The sequence below is a fragment of the Apium graveolens genome, chromosome 8 (assembly GCF_009905375.1).
Source record: "Apium graveolens cultivar Ventura chromosome 8, ASM990537v1, whole genome shotgun sequence".
Taxonomy (NCBI): Eukaryota; Viridiplantae; Streptophyta; class Magnoliopsida; order Apiales; family Apiaceae; genus Apium; species Apium graveolens.
The window spans coordinates 31,096,314-31,121,037 of record NC_133654.1 but is presented as its reverse complement, the minus strand read 5'-3'; the positions used below and the strand labels follow the sequence as shown (position 1 = coordinate 31,121,037).

At 37.3% G+C, this 24,724-nt stretch overlaps 1 protein-coding gene and 1 long non-coding RNA gene across 2 annotated transcripts; one reads left to right on the top strand and one right to left on the bottom strand.

The window, feature by feature from the left end:
* Positions 1-67: 67 nt before the first annotated feature.
* LOC141677308 (uncharacterized) lies at positions 68-2,015 on the bottom strand. Its single transcript, XM_074483178.1, has 7 exons — positions 1,740-2,015; positions 1,481-1,647; positions 1,293-1,395; positions 1,032-1,148; positions 783-953; positions 474-597; positions 68-401 (listed from the first exon to the last, which is right to left on the bottom strand). The coding sequence occupies exons 1-7, from the start codon at positions 2,013-2,015 to the stop codon at positions 286-288; spliced, it is 1,074 nt and encodes a 357-aa protein (XP_074339279.1). The 3' UTR covers positions 68-285.
* LOC141677309 (uncharacterized) lies at positions 1,078-1,883 on the top strand. Its single transcript, XR_012557377.1, has 3 exons — positions 1,078-1,204; positions 1,279-1,613; positions 1,746-1,883. It is a non-coding gene; the product is annotated as an uncharacterized LOC141677309 (long non-coding RNA).
* Positions 2,016-24,724: the final 22,709 nt, after the last annotated feature.

Genomic DNA, 24,724 nt, shown 5'->3' with positions numbered 1-24,724 from the left:
TTTTTTTAGGTGGTTTAGTCGAATGAGTAAAGAACATATCCTATTGATCACATTCTTGTTACACTACAACTTACAAGCCAAAACAAACTCGACCAGAAAAAAGTCTCTAATTTGAGTTGTAATGTGAATTGAAATATTCAAATAGTGATCTTACCAAAAAGGATTCTCTCTGAAAACAGACTAAATGCAAACTCCATATCTACTGTCCCACCTTCCTATAATATCCAGTACAACAGTCATCAGAACTAACCATGTTGAAAAGTTCTTTCATTCTTCTGTTGGCACCTAACACATTGAGAAGACATGAGATGTCTCCCCCTTACTTGGATTTCCTACAATTATTGACATTGTCTGTTCATCCAAATCAACTATAGCCGTGCACAAAGTATGAAGCGTGGGACCTGAAATTCGAATGCAAACACAGTGAGAGCTAGCCAGAAAATAAAATTATGTCTCAAATATTTGATATATACCAGTCATGTATATAGGGTATTTTGGATCATCCATGTCTCCAAGGAGTGAAAGGAAATCTTGTTTTCTTTCTTTTGGCAACAGGGCTGCTTTTGTTTGTCTGCTTATTGAGTTCTCATCATGTGTCTTCAGAACAACAGAAAATCTTGAATCATCAGTATGATTTTTAATAAACATATGAGATTGAAGCTGATTCTGTACATAATAATTGAGTACCTGCCTATGCACTAATCTATATCTAGTCTGTTTTTCATCATTATTTTTTTCCATGGTCTAAGCTGGAAATTTAATGCAAGATATATATTACCAACCTGCTCAACTTGAAGATGAAGATACATGTTGGCATGGAAGAATGGAATTGCTCCTATTTCACGTACTGACAATCTTTTCCGAGATGCAGTTTCAACATTCAGAATCCTACGCGACTTTGTGTCAATTAGATTATAACTATGCCCAATGGAAACTTCTGAAGATTCAATCCTCTGCCAACAAACAAGTGATTATGGTAAATTTATTATCTCTGTTAAATAAAACTTGTTTTTGAAAAAGAAATAGATTACATGTAATGCATTGTCGATGCTTGTTGCTTCTAGTAGGTCCCTTGATATGAAATTTCTTCCAATGCCACCAGCTACAATTTCATCTTTAGATGGTGGTACTGAATTCAGTGTAAATGCCTAAACGAGAGTTCTTCCAAATATTTAGAGCTCCATGGCGTGAAGTCATATGAAAGGCACGCAAGTCTTAAACATCAAGTAATTTGAACAATGATATACGAACAACATTCTTATGCTGTTTTTTTTGTAGAAGAGAAAATATACCATGCCACGATTATTGAACCCAAAAGCACAACTTGGAAGCTCTCCTGCATATGTGTAGGCTGTGAAGGACAGACCATGGTGCAATAATCCCCTAATTAGATATCTGCAAGTTGGACTATGTTTCAACTACGATCATGATTGATTAACTTTCATAACAACGCTACCTTGTTGTGGTGTTAGAGGCTTACGTGTGACCCAGTAGAGCAACATTTGCATCCTCATTGTGAGCTGCAATGGCCATTGAGTCATTGACAACAAGTATATCTGAACAGTCATCAAAAGCATCATCATCCAGTTTTGTTAAAGTCTCGGAAACATACGGTAATATCTCCTTTCTGAAGTTGAGTAGTGTAATCTAGTAAATAAGATTTTACACTGTTACATTGAGCACAAAAAATATAAACATTTATCAGTCTGCTGTTAACGCATAAGTATGAAATATGTTACATCTAGGAGAGGCACGCCGCTTCCATCAGCAGTGCCTACGAGTTCATCCCAGTAGTCAGGAAACATTTTACGATTGTTTTCGGATAAAGCTGTGATGAGAGGCTGAGATTTAGGGGTTTTGGCAAAAGGAAGGAGCTGCTGCTGCAAAATAAGGTCAGTGGCAACTCTGTTTCTTATCTGTTTTGAGAATTTCTGGCCTATCAAGAATCCCATTTGGTAAGAATTCTCACAAGGCCCAACTTCAAACATCATTAGTCCTCCTGTTATGGTATCCATACCAACCTGTATAAGTTTATCTTCGTGTGTTTTGCATACAGTGGTATGAATATCTTTAGATTTTTGGCCTAGCACTTGAGTACCTTATCTTCATTTTCCCAGCAGAGCTAATGACTTTTGGGGAAGTGAACACTCAAAGTATTTTTGTTAATTTTAGTATGATTGTGGGGACTTTTCAGTATAGATTTGAAGGTCCACAATGTATATAATTGGCTTGGTGGCAATAATTCTTTCATTGGCCAAGATAAAAATGTTTATGTACTAAAAAATACAAAAAAATAGTAGTACTAAAAAATACAAAAAAATAGTAGTACTGCATAAAGTACACTTCAGCTTATGAATATTTGCAGCTTATGAATATTTGCACTTCACAGACTAAGAAAACAACCCTATTTATCAACAAATCAATATATCAAATATGAAAAAAATATATATGATTTGATTAGAGGGGTGTATTCAATTGGGATTTTAAGCATTTTTTTGAATATTGAAAATTTTAGGGTGTTCAATTTGTTTTCTAAAAAATCCTTTAAAATTTGATTGTATTCAATTTAGATTTTAAAAAGTCCATTAAAACCTGGTAGTGTTCAATTTGGATTTTAAAAAATCCACTAAAACCTGGTGGTATTCAAAAGTATATGGATTTTTTTTATATATAAAATCGTAGATTTTGATGTATTTTCTAGTGTATTTTATATTTTCAGAAGTCTTAGCAAAATCTAAGAGATTTTGATAGATTGTAGAAATCACCGCTCAAATCATCAAGACTCTACGAGATTTATTCAACAACTCCGTTAAAATCCGCATACAATTAAAATCAGTCAAAATCTGCTACAATCATTAAAAATCAATGAATTATTATAATTTCTCTAAAATATAAATTGAATACACCCTTCTAAGTTGTTTAATATAATTAGAATTTTGACAAAAGGAATATGTTTTACTTGCCGTAGAAATCTAATAAAATTGTGCATCTAACATGTATATTTATATGTAAACTCCGCCCTATTTGATAACCCAATTCACCAATGGGTTATCACCTTCGGTGTGTGAGAATTAATAATTGGTTATCGTACGTAAGATATGAACGTACAAGTGTTTGTTGGTAATTGAATTAGTGTATGAAACCGTGTATATTAAATAGCAAACTTGTATCGACACAGTTTTGATAATACTTATAGATGTTCCCCGCTCTTCTTTGTTGGTTTGAGAGAAATTAGCGCAGTCAACATTGCGATAACATCGACCTTATTATCTTTCATGAGCTTTGGGGCAGATCAGATTCTTTTCCTAGAATTCGTTGGACTGCCCCTAATGGGTTATATGTCTTCAGCCACTGATGGATCTTACGTGACAGGCCTCCAACAGAAAGTCTAAGAAATGAATAGAAGTATATCATTGTAAGAAAAAATATGATATAATGGATTAGTTACACTGGTTGAATAACCTTTTCAAAAATAATATTGGTACCTTCCAAAAAAATAATTAAAACTCCATATAACTTATTAAAATTAATAAATAGTACATAACAACACTACTAGGTCAAGACAAGCGTTGATAAAAATAAACTAAATAGTAGGTAACTAACACTAATAGTGGATGATGGAGATGTATCTAATAGTTCTATATGATAACTCTGATCTTTTCCCGGATTCTTCTCCTCACTCTATCCGGACTCGGCTTCCATTTATGCAGGAATGAGAGTGTAAGTGGTTGAGCTGTAAGTTAGGATCCTACAAAACAAAACCGGAGGGGTGGCGTCCCCGCGGCACCTCCGGCGTGAGAATGAGATAGGGTTTTGGAGAAGAAGGGTAGAATGAATTATTACATATATAGGTGGCGTGTGTATAGGTGTGTAAGAGAATAGAATGAATAACTTATAAAACCCCTTTTTTGGGGCCTTTTATAGGCTTCCAGTTTAGGGTTTTGGGGGTTTGTACTTTATCATCTTGACCGTTCGTAATTTTTTTGTACCACAGAACACCTGGACGTTCGTGATTGACTCACGTGTCCCCAGATCCAGACCATTGGAAGGTTCTAGATCTTGGTGACCTGAACGGCCGGTATGAGGACACGTGTCCAGGTGTCCTCTATTGCATTGTTTGGGCCCTGAACTCCTCATATTGGGGTTTCCCTAGGCTTCTCCTATTGTGCTACTCCCTTCTGCGGGTTTCCCGGATGGGGGAGTAGATCTTGTTGGGCTTTTGATTTGTATCTAAAGTTAGGTTCCTTGAGTTGCTTAGAAGAAAATTTGGGTTTTTTTTATTTATAGCCCCCTAACTCTGGGGTCTTATGGATATGAGACTTCGGAGTTGACTTTGGTTAGTCTCTTTTATTTGTATCCAAGGTTGGTTTCCTTGAACTATCTAGAAGAAAAATTGGGGGTTTTCTTTAATTTGTAGCTCCATAACTCCGGAGTTTTATGCATAAGAGATTTCACAGTTGACTTGGTTAGTATTTTTTATTTGTATTCAAGGTTGGATTCCTTGAATTATCTAGAAGAAAAATTGGGGTTTTTCTTTGATTTGAAGCCCCATAACTCCGGGGTCCTATAGATATGAGATTTCGGAGTTGACTTGGTTAGTCTTTTTTATTTGTATTCAAGGTTGGGTTCCTTGAAATATCTAGAAGAAAAATTAGGAGTTTTCTTCGATTTGTAGTCCCCTAACTCCGGGGTCTTATGAGACTTCGAAGTTGACTTAGTTTGTTGAAGGCTGTATTTTAGATAGAGGGTTTTTAGTATAATGGTTGTTTTGAGGTAAGCTTCAACATCTGGGCCTATGAATTGGGGCCCATTATCCGAGACTAACACCATATGGATCTCAAATCTCATCACGTCGGAGTCCATGTATTTGATGCAATCTTGTTGATTAATTGTGCTTATTGCATTTGTTTCGGCCCATTTTATCATGTAATCAATAACCACCAGCACGTAGCGGAGGTCACCTCTTTCCCGGGGAAAGGTCCCATAATGTCTATGCTAGGCGGAAAAAGAAATATAGGAAAGTACTGAAGCACGAGGCTCGGGCTTTGCTTCGGAACATTGCTGAACATCTGACACTGCTTGCATTTCTTTACATACTCAACTACATCGGCGTGAATTGTGGGCCAGTAATATCCTTGCCGGAAAATCTTGTACGCTAAAGCCTTTTCCTCCAAGTGATCCCCGCAAATGCCTTCATGTACTTCCCAGAGACAGTAATCGGCTTCATCTGAGTCCACACATTTAAGAGTTGGAGCTGAGAAAGTTCGTCTATAGAGTTGATCATCTTCCAGAAAGAAACGAACATCTTTGTGTTTCTTGGCTTTATTTTTGTCTTCTGGGAGTGTTCCATGTTTTAGGTAAGCTATGAAGGGGGCCATCCAGTTCTCTGGGCTACTGATGCACAAGATTTCAATTTTTTCAGTGCTTGGGGCTCGGAGTTCTATAAACTGAGAAGTTTAGATCTGAAGAATTTTGAACTAGCTTGGAGAGCTCATATGCCTAGGCGTTTTCCTCTCTATCTGTAGAACGGTTGAATTCAGGATGGTTTCCAGGATATTCCTTACCATGGCTTGGTACTGTGTTAGTTTCTGGATTTTGGCTATGTACTCTCCATTTGTTTGCTTGACCACAATCTGGGAATCACTATGGATGACTAGACTTTTCACCCCAAAGAATTTTGCTAGTCTCAGTCCGGAGAGTAGGGATTCATACCCAGCTTGGTTATTAGTTTTTTGAAGGCGAAAGTGATTGCTTGTTGAATCTGAACCCTTCGGGACTAGTAAGGCTGAGACCGGCTCCGGATCTTTCGGTCGTTGCCAAACCGTCTACATATAATATCTATGCATTTTTGCTGTGAGGTTCATCTTTGATTATAGTTGCAGTTGCCGTGAGTGGAGAGGATTCGGGGAAAGTACATTCCATACAAATTTTGCTAGAGCTTAAGCTTTTATTGTTGTCCGGAGTATAAATTTAATATTGAACTGACTTAGTTCAATTTCCCAGCTGACCAGTCTCAAGGATGCGCGAGTTTGTGAATGATATTTCTTAGAGATTGGTCTGTGATCACTTTGATTTCTAGGTCTTGGAAGTATTGCCTTAGCTTCCTACTTGCATGCACGAGAGCCAAGGCAAACTTTTTCAAATTTGGGTACCGAGTTTCAGCGTCTTTGAGAACTTGGCTCACATAGTATACTGGACTTTGGGTTTCTTTTTCTTCTCAGATGAGCACAACAGAGATGGCCTTTGGAGAGGACGCTTTGTAGAGAGAGAAACTTCGACCCTTTCCTACCCTTAGCTGCTTAACATTCTTCGGGTTCTGCTTTAAATAGGATTGAAGAGTTCATGAGGTGTTTCTTGACTTCTTCAAATGTGATGTTGCATTCCGGGGTCCATTCTATTAGCTTTTTGTTTCAGGATCATTTAAGCAACTCGAAGAATGGAAGACATCTCTCCGCAAGTTTTGGGATAAACCTGCGAAGTGCTGGAAGGCATCCTGGCAGCTTCTGAATATCTTTCTGGGTTCGGGAAACTTTCATTTCCATGATTTCCTTTATCTTCTCCAGATTTGCTTCAATTCCTCTTTCGTGTATCAAGAATCCCGGAAACTTTCCAACAGACACTCTGAATACACTTTTTTCTGGGTTTAGCTTCATATTGTATTTCCTCAAGTTATCAAAATATTCTTTGAGATCTTTGATGTGGTCTGGGACAGTTGTGGACTTGGAGATCATGTTAATGACGTATGACTCCATATTTCTCCCCAGTTGACTTTTGAAGATTGTGTTCATCATTTTCTGGTAGGTTGCTCCGACATTGATGAGTCTGAATGGCATCATGATAAAAGCATATACAGCCCTGTGAGTTATGAAGGCTGTTTTTGAAATGTCCTTTGAATCTATCTTGACTTGGTTGTATCCGGAAAAACATCCATGAAGCTTAGCATAAAATGTCCTGCAATTGCATCAATCAGCTGATCGATGCTAGGGAGGGGGTAGAAATCTTTTGGGCAGGCTGAATTTAGACTTATGTAGTCAACACACATCCTCCGCTTTCCATTCACTTTCTTGACCAGTATCAAGTTGGTCAGCCAATCCGGATACTTAATTTCACAAGTGATATGTTCCTTGAGAAGTTTCTCTATTTTTTCATCGATTGATTGCTAATGCTCCCGGGCGAAATTTCTCCATTTTTATTTTGATTGGCCTTTGTTTTGGGTCAACATCTAAGCTATGAATTGCTACTGATTCGTCATTTTCGGGAATATCCTCTGGGCTCCATGTGAATACATCGGCATATTCTTTCAACAGGTCAGTGAGTTCTTTCTGAAAGGTTGATTTCAGACCCTTTCCAATTTTCGACTTCCGGGCGCGGGGGGGGGGGGGGGAGTTCCCGAAGTCAAATTCGACATCTATTGTTTGTGTGGCTAGTTCGACCTTGGTTTTCTCCTTTGTCTCAACAAACTTTTGAATTCGGGCATCTATATTGGTTACGCTATATCCCGAATCTTCTATAACGTTCACGGCCAATTTTGGTTGTTTACTAAAATATTCTATGTGCTTCTTTCGGCTTTTCCCCTTGGGTAGGGACATGGCCTTCTTTCTGTTCTCAGGCTCCGTCTCAACCATGACTCGGGCTTGTCCGTAACAACTGCTTGCCATATCTCTGTCTTCTTTGAGCTCTCCGACCCTTTCCGGGGTAGGGAACTTAAGTTTTAGGTGTATGGTTGATGGGATAGCCTGGAGTTTAGTGATGGTGGGCCTTCCCAAAATCATATTGTAAGATGATGCTGCGCTTATGACATAGAACTTCATGATATGGGAGACTTGTCGTGGGGCAGTTCCGAAAGTGATAGGGAGTTAGGTAACTCCCTGAATAGGAATCATAGAGTTTCTGACGCCGTAGAGGGGGTCTTTGAGGCAGGGGTCCATGCGAAGATGGCCCAGTTTCATCCGGTTGAGTGCGTGTTCAAAAATTATGTTTAAAGATGACCCGTTGTCAATTAGACACCTTTTTACTTCATTTTATGCAACATCCAGGGTTACTACCAATGCTTGGTTATGCTCCTGGTCCAAACCATCATAGTCGGAGTATGAAAAGTAGATCGGTTCATCTTGGTAGGACTGGATCATTATGACGTCATTGTCCATATCCGGGCTCCGGGGTGGTGATGGTGTTCCTTCTATGACAACATTGACTATGTGCTTGCCGCTCCCCGTGTCTTTGTCTTTGTCATTGGGCTTCCTCTACACATAATGGTTCATATTTCCTTTCTTGATTTGATCTTCAATGAACATTTTGAAGGAAAAACAGTTTTTGGTCTTGTGTCCATGGTCTTCATGGTATCCACAGTTTTTTCTCTTGCCGTGTTCTCTAAGGGTGCGAGTAGAGGTTTCGGGGGATTGTAAAAGGGTTTTTTTTAACTTACCTTGATATATCATCATGGGACCTGTTGAGGGGCGTCCATTCGGGCTCTGGTTTGGGTTCTCTTTTCGTTCTTGCTTTTCTATCATTCTTCTTAGATCCTGTGTAACCACTCCGGGGTGGGGTTCCCTGGGAGTGTTGAATGTAGTTGGACTGCCTGTCGACTTTGATCCTTTTGTCTTTTCTATAGGAGGAACGCCTTTCCAGGGACTCATCATCGTCACTGATCCTTCGATTCATCTTATTGGATTTGAGGAAGAGATTTTCCTTTATGAACTTTGAGGCCATGGCATATGCCAAGGCAAAACTCTGGGGTTCTCTATGGATTAAGTCTTTGACATATCCTTCACATGATATCGGGTACAAGTTCCTCAAGAAGATGTTGACGGCCTCTTTTTCTTCCAGGTTTGAGAGTTGATTGACAGCTTCTTGGAATCTCTTGATGAATTTGGGGAGCGATTCTTTGCTCTTCTGTTGAATTGTTTCCAGATGGCACATCTACAATTCGTTCATGCGATTAGCCCGGAATCTATTTAAAAAGATCTCTTGGAAGTCTTTCCATAAGTCTACACTTCGGGACGGAATTATGCTAAACCAATTTTGAGCTCCTCCCTTTAGTGTTGACGTGAAGAAACAGTATCTTGTAAGTTCACTGTAGTCGTAGATGTTTGAGATTTGCTCAAAGTAGTTAAGGTGCTCTTCGGGGTCAACCAACCCATCAAAGGAGTCGAAATTGAAATGTTTGAGCCCTGATTCCCAAGGAGTGGATTCCAGCTTTCTAGTGAACGGGGTGGCTGCCGCCCCTAATTCCATATCGCCTTCAACTTTTCTCTTTAAATCATGCAAGGCCCGGACCATCTGCTCCTACTTTGTTTCCTTTTCAGGTTCAGAGACTGAAGAAGCAACATGGATTTTGTGGGCTTTTCTCTTCAACTTTGCTTCTTCTTCTATGATTTTTTTCTCAATTGTTGTGTTAGCTTTTTCCTCTTATCCCTTTCGAAATCGATCTTGGAGTGTTTCCCTTCGAATCTCTTCCCGGGTGTCATGAGTTGGCCTTTTCAGGTTCTTGGCAATTCGATTCATGATCGAGCCACGGGTTTCCCGGAATACTCTTTTTGATCCCAGGATGGTTTTCTGGTTCTGGGTGGTTTTTCTCCTTTCACAGGCTCATAGCGGCTTAGATCTGTTCTCAATCATGTTTCCCCAGGGATTTGCGGAGGTTTCGACGTATTTGTGAGCTGCGTTTTCAATAATCAATCTTTGATCTCCTGGTTGGAGGGCTTGAGACGAAGTACGGGTTGTAGGGAGCCCATCTCCAGTCTCCTCAACTTCTCCGTCCCTAGGTAGGACGGTGGCGGCCAGAACTGGTCCAGAGACGGAAACCTTGCTTTTTCTTATAATCATTACGCTTAATACCAAGTAAGAATAAATCTCAATTTATGTAATCACAGTAATAACCAAATATTTTCCCAAAAATACAACAACTGCTGCCACACTAGATTTACTAATAATACCTTAAAAGTATAAGTGCTAAATAAAGTAGATCTAGGAAGTTCAAAGTGATAATCTTACTGATGTATGATATTTGATCTCCTGGACGAAGTAACGTGACTGAGATCTACCACACCACTGAATGGAGGTTCGACCCCTCCTTCCAGCATCAATGATAACTCCAATCCTTCCCCAGAATCTTCTCCTCACTCTATCCAGACTTGGCTTCCATTTATGCAGGAATGGGGATGTAAGTGGTTGAGCAGTAGGTTAGGTTGGGATCCTGCAAAACAGAACCGGAGGGGGTAACGTCCCCGCAGCACCTCCGGCTTGAGAATGAGACAGGGCTTTGGAGAAGAAGGCTAGAATACGAATTATTACATATATAGGTGGTGTGTGTATAGGTGTGTAAGAGAATATAATGAGTAACCCCCAAAAACCCTTTCTTGGGGCCTTTTAAAAGCTTCCAATTTAGGGTTTTGGGAGTTTGTACCTTATCATCTTGACCGTTGGTAGATTTTCTGTACCATGGAACACCTGGACGTCCGTGATTGACTCACATGTCCCCATATTTGGACCGTTGGTAGGTTCCAGATCTTGGTGACCTGGACGGCCGAGATGAGGGCACGTGTCCAGGTGTCCTCTGTTGCCATATTTGCTTTAGACGTTTTGACCTGTAACTATTCTCAAATTATAAGAGATAACACAATAAGTCGAAATACTGCGGATTATATTCCAAAATATCACATAAGAAGGATTGAATACGATACATGTAATTATTTTTTATTCTGTTGCGGATTATGACATTGTATAAAATTGAATTAGAAATCAAATGAATCAAGATTTTAAGTAATATATCATTTATATAAATATAATTCCTAAGGTTGCTACTCTCTAACAAATTCGAGAAAAATAACATCTTTATTAATATAATTCTTGTGGTTGCTACACTCTAACAAAATAATACTAGATATAGTGATTTCCTCCTACTACAAATTCAATACAGATAGGTACGGATGAAAATTGGGTCGGTCAAAACAGGTTTAGCAAAAATAATCTGAACACAATTTTCTTTATCAAACCCGAAACCGAAAAAACCGAATCACTAAATCGAAACCCGAATCTGTCGTGTTTTTTCATGTTCGTTTCAGGTTCAGATTTGTACATCTCTACCAAATTGCACCTAAATTCTCATAGACTCTAGTGAAGGATTACCAGGATCTGATTCGTGCAAATAGCTCATAGATCTGACAATATTGAAATTTTTGGGTTGAATTAGTGGGTCCAGAGAAGACAATGGATCAGACTTCTAAGGATAAAATTTCTGGTGAAACAATGCAAAAATATTAACCATAGTACCTATAATATACTTGTACCGAACCCTAATGTTTGAGAACATGTTTAATGATAATAGTCCAGTAATGTTAGACTTTAATGCAATAATTTGTATAAAATATATTTTTTTAATATTTGTATTATATTATATTATATAATATAATAATACTTTTAAAATGAATATATTATTCATATTTTAATACGAATTTTGGGTCGGGTTCTGTTTCAGGTCGAAACGGAATGGGTTTCGGGATTTTGGGTCGGTTTCGAAATAGCATTAATATAATATATATTTGTGCATATTTTAGATGATTAAGGTTCCCATATTAATTATACTTTGCATTTAATTGGACCTTTATTAATTAGTTTGTATTATTTTATTATCGTAAGAAAGGAATCCCAAATTGGAAATGATTGGACCTTAATTAGAAGAAAATTCGTATTTGTTGTGCTAGAAGCGCAAGACTTAATATTTGGGTCGTATCTTGAGTTCTACATATCATATTTTGGGCGATTTAATAGCCCACACGAAGATAACGAGATTCTATTTCATTATAGAAAGGTTCGTATAACAAATTTCACTTTGACCAGGCCAGGATCAGATGAGAAAAGTTAACTATGAATTTTGACCTTAAAAATCTTTTCGGTTTGGGAAGCTTTTTTTTTAATTTCTAGAAACATAAAAAATACTTTTTATACGAGCTTTATATTATTAGAGATAGAATATACGTATCCCTAACCATCAAGAGAAGAAGCCAAGTAGAGGAGAAGTGGATTTTATGCATAGAGATTTCAACATCAACAACGGGATAACTCTTCGATCTGTACGCTTTGTATTGTATTCTAATCTTCTCATGAACCTTGTAATTTTATTATGATTATTCCTAGCTAAATTTTTATTGTTGGTGGCTGTTTTGAATCCCTTAACTTTATGAGAATTATATAGTTCAAATTTTGGAGATGTGTTCTTTATTATGCATATATATACGTCAATGCTTATAGAGACACATGAATTAACTATGGTATATGGTCATCCAAATATATTTTATGATTTTTATGTCTGTAAAGTCAATTAATCTTTCTATGTGGTCATGGGGTTATACGGGTAGCAGAACGTGTTTCTATGTGGTCATGACAGGTTCTCTATATGTATCTTTCTGAACATATCAGAAAATTTTTAGAATTGTGTCACGGGTTTAGGATGAATCTACAATTTTTCCATCATGTTATTTAATTATCTACAAACAGATTTTTCCTTGCTTACTAGTTAAATTAGTTGTTAGTTAAACAAAATAAATCCATCTTTGACACTATTAGCAGAATAAAAGAGAAGCAAGCCCGCGATTCTTGGCGTAGAACGATACCTTACTTATTCTAAATTACAAACGACACAAAAAGGGTTTAAGTTTCCTTAAACCCAAACCCGATCCGAAAATAGTCCGAGTTTAAAAATGAACCCGAACCCAAAATATTCGGGTTTGATAAAACCTGATTAGATCAGTACGGATCGGGTATATATCGGTTATATATTTTTACAGTTAAAGTAGATGATCAAAATAAATTGAGTTATTTTATTTTTTATTAATATTTTAATTTTCAATTTTGTTCACGTATCATTATAAGTTTCAGCATAAGATTGGCTTGAAATTCCTGTAGATCCCATCTTTTAGCCTTTTGCTCATCAAGAATTGCCTGTTGTGTGTCTTTAATTGCGTTAACTTCAGCCTTTAGATTTTCAAATTCAGCATGTGCGATTGTTATAAGTGTAGTTATGGTCTGGGTGGATGCCTCATTGTCACGTTCTATGGGTGTTTTAGTCATCACTCTATCACTTGGTTCCAGGGTCAGCTGTCACTCAGTCTCACGATTTGTGTTTCACTCTTCTCAAAATTCCAAGCTCTAAAAGTACCCGCAAAGTCAAATCATCGTTGTTTTCCTTAAGAAGGTCACAACTGGTGCCATAAGATTTCGTAGATTCCCTTCTTCGTACAAGTTGAGTTGTCAATCATCATGTGATGATTTGTCCAGAGTCTAAATCTCTAAGAGAGTAGATAAGGTTGTAAATTTGGCATAGGATCTTCATCCCTTCTAGATGCCAATAAGAGCATCTTGTCCAATTCGTCAGTTGAACCTGAGTCAGAGTGAACAAGTTGCCGATCCAGACCTATGTTGGACCAACTATATACAGATGCATCTAGGGGTTTCAGGCCAGGGCAGGTAGACATTGATCTCTGAAGAATGACTTTCAGACTGGTAAACTCTTCTATTATATGTGAATGAAATTAACCCACTAAAGGATCGGAAAAGGAGAATCTAACCTTAAAATGGAAGAAACCTTTATTTACGTCAATCCTTCCTTGTTGTGTGTATCATCACCTTGTGCATTAATATTTGTTTGTGTTAAGGGTAGTGGTAATATATCTAAAACCCTGATCGATAGTCGACTTTCATTAGAGTTATCATGTTGGGAAGATAAATCTGAAAATTGTACCAATGGTTAGTACATCCTTTTGGGAATATGTATGGGAGCTAATAGTTGACTCGCATTCTATTCTCCTCGACTGGCAGGCAGAGCTGCTGAGTTAATCTCGAAACCTTCCTTTTATGATGCGTTAGAGCAATTTTTTTCCTCACGCTCATCCATAATTCATTTTAGGGTTTGTTAGGTCACACACACTGTAGAGGGGGTGAATACAGTGTATAATACAATCAAATCGAACTTTAATATCTTAAGTAACAGAAAAGAAACTTTATTGAAACAATAAACTCTGTTACAATATGGAACTGTTACCTCTCAGTGATGAACAAATATCACGAGAGCTGCTAGGGTTACAATGAATAATCTTCTTGAATATAATAACACTTATAGTGTAAACCCTATGTCTGTGTTTATATACTACACAGTTACAAGATAATTTCTAATTGATATGGAATATAATTCTGCTTCCTAAAATATATCAATCAGATATCTTTTCTTCCAAGTATTCCATTCTTCACGGAACTCCTTCTTCATGCATATCTCTTCTTATGTTTATCTCGATCTTCTTTCCTTTAATCAGTTACTGTCCTTATCTGAACGTCCTTCAGCACTTAAGTTCTAATATCTAACTTCTGATGATTATCTTCTGATAATATAAGTACTGATATCCTTAAGTCCTGACTTCCAGTATAAATACTGATTAATGGTTAAGTACTGATTTGTCCTGTTAAGTAAGATCTGAAATCTAAACATAAATCATATTAGTCATGACATTATCAAATATATCTAACAATCTCCCCCAACTTGTAAATTAGCATAATATACAAGTTTAACAGATATTTGATGATGTCAAAAACATTAAGTACAAATGCATGAGAATTAGACTAGATAACTACAACTTACAGTCCTTAAAGCTTTACCAATATTTAAAATTTGATAACAACTTCAGTCTGTACAAATATCAGAATTTAAGCAGTTGTAGATCTTTGACTTGGCTTCATTATCTGATCTCTCTGATGTCAGGAGTTATTCTGAGATAGTTCTTCAACAAACATCTCTCAGCATATCTAAGTTCATCAATCATTCTCCTTTTGGCATCTTTAAGCTCTGCAGTATCTTCACCAATTTGAAAGATTGCAGATCTGAGATCATTGATCTTTGCTTTTCTTATATCCTGATCCAGTCTGATCAAATAAGCTTTATCAGACTCAAGATTGAATTCCACAGCCCTGTACCCTAGAAAGGTAGTTACAATTTGAGCAGAATTGGGCTTCATTTCAACTATATCACCTTTGTGATCTCTGTACTTTGGAACGTATGTGCTGTCAGACTTAACAGAATAAAGCCTTTTCTATCTCTGAATCTGATCCTTCAAATAGTTTGCAGCAGTCCCTGTCAATCTGTCATGCACTTGAAGTAAGAACAGTACATGCTCCAATTCTTCAAAATACTTCAATGGAATGGCATTTTGTCTTATATGATAAACCCTACCATCTGTCATGAAATACAACAAGATGTATTCTTTCAAGTAGGTATGGTAAACCATTTGTACAGATTCTAGTTGATTAAATCTCTCAGGAGTTGCTCCAATACCTGGTTCACTCAAGGAAGTTGGATCATTAGTAGTGTTATATATTCTTCTTTCATTAGCACTTCCCAATCCAGTTTTATCTCTTGCTTCCTTTCCAGTAACTACTCTAGCTTCAAAACCACTTACAGTAGTCTTCAAAGGTTGAGTCTGTTTTGCTTTAGTGAATCCTGGTAGGAGTGTCTTTGGTCTATCTTCTGATATCAAGTTAACTTGAGCTATGTCAGAGGTTACTTGCTTCTTCTGAATATCAGAACTTACAATTTCTTGACTCTGAATAACTTGAGCCATGTCAGAGGTTGTTTTAAGAACTTTTTTTGAAGTCAGAGCAAGATCATCCTTTTCATCAGTAATTTTTTCATTCTCAGGAGGCACAAAACCTTGATAGGTTCACCAACCTTTTCTTTACCCTTGGATCTTGGATCTATCTGCAGTTGTGATTTGGCCAATGTTGCTTCAGTATGTGTCCTTTCTTTGATCACAATGCCTTTGAGTTTTGGAAGTGGCTTTTTACCAGAAGCTTCAGATTTAGATGCAACTTTCTCTGATTTAAGTCTGTCTTCTTCTTCCATTAAACTCTCCAAGTCCATTCCTGGATTTTCCTGAAGAAATAACTGTCTTGACATTTCCTCATCAAGATCTAAAAGTTCATCAGAACTTATCCTTTTACCAGTAGCAGAACTTATTCTTTTCCCAGTATCAGAACTTGTCCTGTGACTTGTGATTTCAGCTTGTCTTGATGTGAATCCTCTACCTTGACTATGACCTCTACCCATTCCAGAGCTTCCTTGATCATCTTTTCCATCATCCTTCCCTTTCAGTGTCTTGTCAGTCTTGCATTTGGACTTAATTACTTTCTCCCCCTTTTTGGTATCAGCAGGTAATAGAAGAGAGACAAGCAATTCCACTGAAGATTGGATTTCATTAAGTTGTGATTGTTGAGAAGCTTGATTTTTCAGAATATCACCAATCTGAACTTGTTGATGATCTTGAGTCTTCTCAATAGAAGCAATCCTGTCAAAGGTAGGTTGGAAGAACTTTTTCTTATCAATTTTCCAAACTTCTCCTTGCTTAATAAATTCTTCCTGAATCTTGTGTAGCTCTGCACGAGTAGTTGAATGAAGACCTTGTAGATGTTTAGTACTCAATGCAGTGACTCTAAGATGGGTTTTGAAATCATCAGAATTTAACATTTCATCAGCTTTAGTCAAGTGCTCAGCAAGATGAATATCATTTGGAACACATGAAACTGAGTTCCATTCCTTAGTCCACTCCCGTCCTGCAGGAGTTTCACTCCAAGGCACTGGTGCTTCGGGTAACAAACTTCTTAATAAGTTCAGACTTAAGAATAGTTTGTTGAGGAGCATGTCCTGAAGGACCTGCTGCATCAGCATCTGCAGTTGGAGCAGCATCACCAGTATCTCCAGCATTTGCAGCATCAGAACTTAAAGAATCAGTATCTTCTGATAAGACAACAGTGTGTGTAGTAATGGAGGCTTCAGCATCCTCTAATTGCTGATCTGGTTCTAAGTTCTGATCAACAGCCATATCCTGATGCTCACCTAAAGTCTGATCATCAGCATCTTGATGCAGAGAAGGTGTTGTAGATAACTCTGGAGTTTAAACAACATTTGTAACAGGTGTTGTTGAAGGATTAGTTGTTGTTGGAGCTTCTAAGAGAATTACTTCAGGCACAACCAAGTTTTGAACATCAATATCAGCACTTGTGCCTGGATCAACAAGAGACACAGATGGTGTGTTAGCCTTTTCAGAAACAGCTTCTTTAGATGGAGCTGATGGAGAAGAAGTGACTGTAGCAAATTCCTTGTCTTGTGAGATCAGAGATTCCTGATCCCCTTCCTTAGCTGCTTCCTCTTCATCATCTGAAACTGGCCTTTTGCCCTCTGTTTCTTGTATCTCTTTGTTGATTTGGATTCCTTGGGAGTTTCAGGAACTGTCATTCTTCTAAGCCTTTTGAGAAGCCTAGATCCCCCAATTCCAGAATCCTTCCGAGAAGTCTCTTTCTCAGCTTCACTTACAACAGGTTCTGAAGAAGGAACCTGGTCCTCAGTATCAGATTCATCTCTCAAGGCAATCTTCCTTTTCTTCTGAAGTGTTTTAGGAACAGTCTTTGTCTTCTTAGATTTAGAAGATGAAGGCTTCACAGTAGGTGTTGAGGGATGAGGTTCTGATGGTTGAACATCAGGAAAAAGTGCAGTGTACTTAACAGGGTCATAGGTGATTAAGGCTTGTTTGACAGATAAAGGTATTAAGAGGGGTCTTAACACAGCCTTCTTATTATCAGTAGATAATAAGTCAGTGAAAGCTCTTTTAGCAATTCTGAAGGATGGAATTAAATCACCAAAATTTTGGGGCTGATTACAACAGAACTTATAAATAAGCTGACAAAATCTGGAAAAATATACAGTATTTCGATCTTCTGTCATCCTATCCCCAATAAAACCTAAGACAACACTTGCATAATCAAAATCAGTTTGATTTATAAGAGCATACCCGATTTATTGGCTGAATATGGGAATTGCATCAAAATTTGAGCATTTATTGGCGAAAGCCTTGGTAATGCAGTCAAAGAAGAAACTCCATTCCCTCCTCATGAAAGATCTCTTCAACTTGCCAAGTTTTGCCAATGTTCCCTCATATCCTAGTTTGAACCGAGACTGTTATCAAATTTTATCCACAGATAAGTCAAGTAAAGAATTTAGACTGTAATATCAGAACTTAGACTTATATCAGAACTTAACAGTCATCAGAAAATAATTTCTTAACTCGAAAAAGGAATGCCTATCTGAGTAAATCCTCATACAAGTTCTGAGTTATACTCTTCAGAACTTAATCTTCAGAATATGCAACCAGAACTTGTCCTCAGAATTAGTGCAAAATGACACAATAACTGTTTATCTAAAACAACATAGACCACCACAGTAATTTTCATCATTCAGATGGAGTGATTAGTTTGTGCATCAAGCTAAATAGCAGACAAAGAGTAAAGTCTGATTCACTTTAGTACATCTTAGAAATAAGGCATAACTAAAATTTTGCTAAAGAGCTATCATTATCATGAAACCTACTGATGAATGAGTTCATGCTTGAGTCCACCTCAACTGTTTTGTGCTAATTTTATGCATCTTTTTAAATTCTATTTTACAGTGGCTTCTCAGTGTAAGTGAGTCACGACTGCTTATCGAGATTTATGCTATTATCAGAGTATTTCTCCAGTAATCATAGAGTGTGAAAAGTCACCAAGAAAATATTTTGCTTTTCTAATGCATATTTACTTAATACCAGCAATGCACTTGGGTCGTCCCTTCCACATTTTTACTCTAGATCTCAAAGGAGTACCTGATTTTATTCTTTGATCCTTTTGCTTTTTCTTTTGATAAGTGAGGTTTATCAGCACTTAATACATTCAGCAGTTTTACTAGTATCGGAACTTAACAGATGAGTAGCATTATTCTAATTTGTGACTTAGTAATAAGATAAACAAAGTAAACTCAACTAAGCTCAATTATCAGAATTTGCTTGTGTCATAAGATTTCCACAGAAATAATTACTTCTTATATGGGATCATTTGTTTATTGAAGACTACTAGGTCAGTATCTAGCACAGTTATCCTCATAGGATTGAATAGTTACTTAAACAGACATATCACTTATCAGAGTTTAGAAATATATATCAGACAACAATCAGTACTTAAACGCATATTTCAATTAATCACAGAATACACAAAGAGATTACATTCTGTAAATACTGATCATAAAGTCTGATGCATCAGAACAAAACTAGGCAGATTTAGAAAAAGAACCTGAAACCATTCTAAGTTCATTTACCAATCTTGTAAAAGTGGCTTCACACAGTGGTTTTGTGAAGATATCTGCTAGTTGTTGATCTGTTGGAACAAAGTGCAATTCTACTGTACCTTCATCCACATGTTCCCTTATGAAGTGGTACCTGATGCTGATGTGCTTTATCATAGAGTGTTGAACTGGATTACCTGTCATAGCAATAGCACTTTGATTATCACAGTAAATAGGGATTTTGAAATATGTTAACCCATAATCCAGTAACTGATTCTTCATCCAAAGAATCTGTGCACAACAGCTTCCTGCAGTAATATACTCTGCTTCTGCAGTTGATGTGGAAATTGACTTTTGTTTCTTGCTGAACCAAGAAACCAATCTGCCTCCAAGGAATTGGCAGCTTCTACTTGTGCTTTTCCTGTCAATTTTGCAACCTGCAAAATCTGCATCTGAGTAACCTATTAGTTTAAAATCTGATTCTCTAGGATACCACAATCCCAGATCAGCTGTTCCTTTAAGATACTTAAAAATTCTTTTCACAGCTGTTAAGTGAGGTTCTCTTGGATCTGCTTAAAATCTTGCACAAAGACAGGTAGCATACATGATATCAGGTCTACTAGCAGTTAGATAGAGTAGAGAGCCAATCATACCTCTGTAATCAGTAATATCTACTGATTTACCAGTATCCTTATCCAGTTTTGTTGCAGTGGCCATGGGAGTGGATGCACTTGAACAATCTTGCATTCCAAATTTCTTCAGCAAGTTTCTGGTGTACTTAGTTTGACAAATAAAAGTGCCTTCTTCATTCTGCTTGACTTGAAGGCCCAGAAAATAGCTAAGTTCCCCCATCATACTCATCTGATATCTTGACTGTATCAGTTTGGCAAACTTCTTACAAAGTCAATCATTTGTAGACCCAAAAATTATATCATCAACATAAATCTGGACCAGAAGTAAGTCCTTTCCATGGTTGAGGTAGAACAGTGTTTTGTCTATTGTTCCTCTGTTGAATCCACTTTCCAGAAGAAACTGAGCTAAAGTCTCATACCATGCTCTAGGAGCTTGCTTAAGTCCATAAAGTGCTTTATCAAGCCTGTAGACATAATCTGGATGTTTAGAATCTACAAAGCCTGGAGGTTGTTCAACATATACTTCCTCCTCTAATTCACCATTGAGAAAAGCACTTTTCACATCCATTTGAAAGACAGTAAACTTTTTGTGAGCAGCATAAGCCAAAAATATCCTTATGGCTTCTAACCTAGCAACTGGTGCAAATGTTTCATCATAATCAATTCCCTCCTGTTGAGAATATCCTTTTGCAACCAGACTTGCCTTATTCCTTGTAATTATGCCATCACTGTCAGTTTTGTTTCTGAATACCCACTTTGTACCAACAACAGATCTATTCTTTGGTCTTGGCACTAGGGTCTAGACTTTGTTTCTTTCAAATTCATTTAACTCTTCCTGCATTGCTTGCACCCAATCAGCATCTTGAAGAGCTTCTTCCACTTTCTTTGGCTCAGTCTGGGAGAGAAAAGAATTGTAAAGACATTCATTTGAAGTACATGTTCTAGTTCTGACACCTGCATCAGGATTTTCAATTATCAAATCAGGTGTATGTGATTTTGTCCACTTCCTTGCAGATGGAAGGTTTTCTCTAGAACTGGATGCTCCCCCATGATCCATGCTGTCTTCATTTTCATTTTCCGATGCTCCCCCTGAAACTATGCTCTCTGAGTTGGATTCTTCAGAATTTAGATTTTCAGCACTATCAGAACTTGGCTTATCAGAACTTGACGAATCAGAACTTGAAGAGCCAGATGTATGTTCTGATGTTTCTTGAGATGTGGTAAGATCTTGAGTATGCTCCCCCTGCATAGGTGCATCTTCCTTTGACGTAGTCACCACAGTTTCAATAACATCAGAGTTTAATCCATCAAAGTTTACAGTATCAGGACTTAGACTGTCAGGATTTTCTGTATCAGAATTTGAGTCTTCATTTTCAAATCTCAGCTGATCATGGTCAATGAAATCTTCAAGACCAGTAATCTTCTTGTCATCAAAAGAGACATTGATAGATTCCATGACCATTTTTGTTCTCAAATTATAGACTCTGAAGGCTTTTATGGAAAGTGGATATCCAACAAAGATTCCTTCATCAGCTTTTAGATCAAACTTGGATAACTGTTCAGGATGAGTCTTGAGAACAAAACACTTGCATCCAAATACATGAAAGTACTTCAGATTTGGCTTCTTTTTTTCACCATCTCATATGGTGTTTTTCCATGCTTGTTAATGAGTGTTGCATTTTGAGTAAAATAAGCAGTCTGCACAGCTTCAGCCCAGAAATAGGTTGGAAGCTTTGCTTCTTCAAGCATTGTACGTGCAGCTTCAATGAGAGTTCTATTCTTCCTTTCAACAACTCCATTTTGTTGTGGAGTTCTAGGAGCAGAAAATTCCTGCTTTATTCCATGGTTTTTGCAGAACTCTTCCATTATCAAATTCTTGAACTCAGTGCCATTATCACTCCTTAAGATTTTCACAGAATCTTTGACCAATTTATCCAGATGTTTGACATGATCAATCAAGATAGATGCAGTTTCACTTTTTGTGTGCAAGAAATACACCCATGTGTATCTGGTGAACTCATCCACTATGACCAATGCATATTTCTTCTTTGCAATAGACATGACATTCACTGGACCAAATAGATCAACATGTAGTAGATGATAAGGCTCAAGAATTGATGATTCAGTTTTGCTCTTAAATGAAGATTTTCTTTGTTTGGCTTTCTGACAAGAATCACAAAGGCCATCAGGAGCAAATACTGACTTTGGCAGTCCTCTCACAAGATCTTTCTTGACCAGTTCATTTATATTGTTGAAATTTAAATGAGAGAGTTTCTTGTGCCAATTCCAGCTTTCTTCAATTGATGCTCTACTCATCAGACAAATTGCAGAACCATCAGTACTTGTTGAAAGCTTAGCTTCATAAATGTTACCACGCCTGTATCCTTTCAGAACAACTTTGCCTTTAGATTTACTAACAATTTCACAGTGTTCTTCAAAGAAATCAACATGATAACCTCTGTCACAGATTTGACTTATACTCAGCAGATTGTGTTTAAGTCCTGAGACCAGAGCTACTTCTTTAATTATGACATTCCCAAGATTGATATTGCCATATCCCAATGTTTTTCCAATGTTGCCATCTCCATAAGAAATACTTGGGCCAGCTTTCTCCATAAAGTCTGATAGCAGGGCCTTATTTCCAGTCATATGTCCTGAACATCCGCTGTCTAGAACTAGAATATTTTTCCTGTTGCCCTGTAATCACAAAGACCACTAATTATTAGTTTTAAGGACCCAGACTTGCTTGGATCCTTTGGTCTTATTAAGTTTGTTAACATTTGCAGCGGATTTAGCATCAGAGTTTATGTTAACATTTTTCTTATCAGAACTTACACTATCAGACTTTGAATCAGAATTTACACTAGAAGGAACAATGGAAACTTTCTTCAAAGAAGGTTTTATTTGATAATAATCATAGTACAAACTATGATATTCCTTACAAGTATAAATGGAATGCCATAAACTACCACAATGAAAACAAGGATTTTGTGGTTTGTATCTAACAGACTGACTCTTAACTCCTGATTTTGAAGGTAAGGAGTTAATATTCTTATTCTTCCTGCAAAAAGAAGCCAGATGGTTAGAACTTCCACAGTTATGACATATTTTCCTAGGAGCATCAGGAACAGGTTTATAATCATTGCTTTTATTCACACCTTCCTTTCCATTCCTATTTTTCCTAGGTGATTTTACCTTGTTTGCATTCTTAACATCTTTCAGCTTATGCTTAAGTTGCTTCTTTGTCATTAAGCCTACGTTTACTTCAGCTGTCTTTTCCTGTTTTAGTTTGTCAGAAGTTAATTCCTCTTTAACTTCTGATTTCTCATTTTCAGACTTTACAGTTACAAACTTAACAGGTTTTAACTTTGACTTTTGCTTAACAACAGGCTTAATTTCTTCAGTTCCTTTATCATTCTTATCCTCTCCATAACCTAAGCCCTCTTTCCAGTTTCCACTACTTAGCAAATTTTGAGTTGTTTTGCCAGAGTTAGTCCAAGTCCTGATAATCTCTCTTTCTTTTTCTAACTCAGTTTTTAGAGATTCATTCATTTTTAGCACTTCATCCCTAACATAAAAAGCATCATCTCTATCCTTCTGAGTTTGATGGAACATGACTAACTCTTTTTCTAAGAAATCATTTCTTTTCTTAAAAGCAAGATTTTCACAAGTTAATCTTTCACATGTTAAAGTTTGATCTCTATAACTAACAAACATGGTTTTAAGATATTTTCTCAACTCATTAATATCATCAGTATGAAAAGCATAAGTAGTCTGACATACCTTTGTTTCAGCAGCTTCAGAACTGCTCTCAACACTTTCTTTATCAGCATTTGCCATCAATGCATAGTTCTCCTCACTTTCAGAGTCTGAGGTGTCTGTCCAGCTTTTCTGCTTTGTGACAAGAGCCTTGCCTTTGTCACCCTTTACCTTCTTGCAATCAGGAGATATGTGGCCTTTCTCACCACAGTTATAGCATTTAACATTGGTATAATCTCCTCTGTCAGACTTTCCTCCTCTGCCTTCAGATCTTCTGAAATTCTTCTTATCAGAACTTATGCCTTTCCTGGAAAACTTCTTTCCCTTCCCGAACTTCCTGTATGCAATCTTTGTGATTCCTTTCACCATAAGAGCACACAGCTTCATCATCTCCTCATCAGCATCAGTCTCAGGCAAGCTTTCAAAATCTGAGTCATCATCACTTTCAGAACTTGATGACTCAGTATCAGACTTTATGAAAAGAGCTTTACCCTTGTCTTTCCTTGAGGAAGCTGCTTTGGGGAATTCTTCTTCAGCCTTAAGAGCAACTGTCCTTGACTTTCCTCCTTTCCTCTTGCTTCTTTGTTCCATCTCAAGTTCATCAGTCTTGAGCATTCCATAGATTTCATCAAGAGTTGTTTCATCAAGATTGTAGTTGTCTCTTATTGTCGTTGCCTTCAAATCCCAGCATTCAGGAAGAGCTAACAGGAATTTAAGGTTTGAATCTTCAAGATCATACTCTTTATCAACCAATGACAAATCATTCAAAAGTTTGACAAATCTATCATATAAATCATTCAATGACTCATTAGTCTTTGAGTCAAAATGTTCATACTCTTGAGTGAGTATTGTCTTCCTGTTCTTCTTAATTGTGTCAGTTCCCTGACACCTTGTTTCCAGAGCATCCCATATCTCCTTAGCAGTCTTGCAGTTGATTACCCTGTTTGACATTACATTATCAATGGAACTATGCAGTAAGTGTCGTACCTTAGCATCCTTAGCAATTGATGCTATATCTTCAGCAGTATAATCACTCTTCTCCTTCGGTACGGTCTTTGCTGCTTCACCTGTGTAACACCCCCAGATCCGGGGTCAGGGATCCGGGTCGTCACGGTCTTTCTTTCCACAATATCACTTCACTTAATTAATAATAAATAACCCTATGCTGTGACCCCACACTAACACACACCACAACCCGTTATAG